The sequence below is a fragment of the Emys orbicularis genome, chromosome 17 (assembly GCF_028017835.1).
Source record: "Emys orbicularis isolate rEmyOrb1 chromosome 17, rEmyOrb1.hap1, whole genome shotgun sequence".
Taxonomy (NCBI): Eukaryota; Metazoa; Chordata; order Testudines; family Emydidae; genus Emys; species Emys orbicularis.
Window position 1 is genome coordinate 24837160 of NC_088699.1, and position 1395 is coordinate 24838554.

General features: G+C 60.4%; 1 protein-coding gene across 1 annotated transcript; it reads right to left on the minus strand.

Moving 5' to 3' along the window:
* Positions 1 to 360: 360 nt before the first annotated feature.
* Positions 361 to 1005, minus strand: LOC135890864 (claudin-3-like). The gene has a single exon (XM_065418328.1). The coding sequence runs from the start codon at positions 1003 to 1005 to the stop codon at positions 361 to 363; it is 645 nt and encodes a 214-aa protein (XP_065274400.1).
* Positions 1006 to 1395: the final 390 nt, after the last annotated feature.

Sequence of the window (1395 nt, forward strand, 5' to 3'; positions counted from 1 at the left end):
AAGGAGGGACGGAGCCCAGTGGGGTTTCTCCAGCCGGTGGGGATGAGGGTGTCTCAGAGCTGGGGTGCAATAGATCAAAGCCAAAATATCTACAAACAGAAATGAAAGTCTTAGCCAGGGTCTTGCTTCCCCTCGCCAGCAGCCCTGAGAGAGACAGAGCAGTTCCTCCTCCACCCAGCCCTTGGAATGACAATCAGAGTCTGATGAGCAGCCAGCCAACTGTTGTCCTTGGGGCAGCAAGGGGTGGCCATGTTCCCCGGGGGTCCTAAGGGCTACAGAGAGCAGCGGGGGAGGCAGTGAAGTCAGGAGCAGTCTGATGAATGGATCAGGGCAGGCAGGAGGGGTGCTGGGCTGCCTCCCTCACACGTAGTTCCTCTTGTCGTAGCTGGGCCCGGTGGATCTGGGAGCAGAGTAAGCCATCTTGGCTGGAGTGTACTTCTCATCCTTGGGGGGGCAGGAGCAGCAGAGCAGAGCCCCCCCGAACAGCTGCAGTGCTGCAGCTGCCCAGCCCACGTAGAGGGAGGCTCCCAGCTCCCGCTTCTGTGACTCTAACACCAAAGGATTGTAGAACTCGCGGATGATGGTGTTGGCTGACCAGCACACGGGGATGAGGGTCATGATCCCAGCCAGCAAGAAGATCACCCCAGACACGATGGTGATCTTGGCCTTGGTGGTCTCATCTTCCACGCACCTGGTGCACTGCGCTCCGATGAGGGCAACCATGAGGCCCAGCACGGCCAGCACGATGGCGATCACCACCAGGGCGCGAGCCGCCTGCAGGTCCTGGGGCAGCGCCAGCATGGAGTCGTAGACCTTGCACTGCATCTGGCCCGTGCTCTGCACCACGCAGTTCATCCACAGCCCCTCCCAGATGGTCTGAGCTGTCACGATGTTGTTCCCGATGAAGGCCGTCACCCTCCACATGGGCAGTGCACAGCACAGGATGGTGCCCACCCAGCCCACCACCGACAGGGCCACCCCACCGATCTCCAGCCCCATCGACATGTTGCCACGCCCTAGGTACTTTCAAGGCAACGGCAGAAAGGGATCGGGACTCCTTAGCTGGCAGCACCTGCAGGCACCTGTCGCTGTCTGTGTAAGCTCCAGAGGATCCGCTCACTCCTGAGTGCACCTGTGTTGGTGGCTGCCTTATATCAGTGAGCGGAGCCAGGGCTGGGCTGCATTACCTCAGTGCTGCTCACTCACGCAGGGGTGGGGTTTCACCAACGGACTCTTTCCCTTTCGCTGACTCCTCTGCCACCACCCCAGCCCCACTCCCCCTTTGTTTATGGAGATGGCATTGGTGAGAGAGGAGAATGGGGGAGGAGGCAGGAGGTGGAGCCAGAACCCTTCCCCGCTGGGCCCTGAGTTCCAACCTGCTGTTTTCATGGCCAT

Bases quoted from the DNA above. Each gene is read 5' to 3' on its own strand.
- LOC135890864 (XM_065418328.1), bottom strand. From the start codon at position 1,005: ATGTCGATGGGGCTGGAGATCGGTGGGGTGGCCCTGTCGGTGGTGGGC.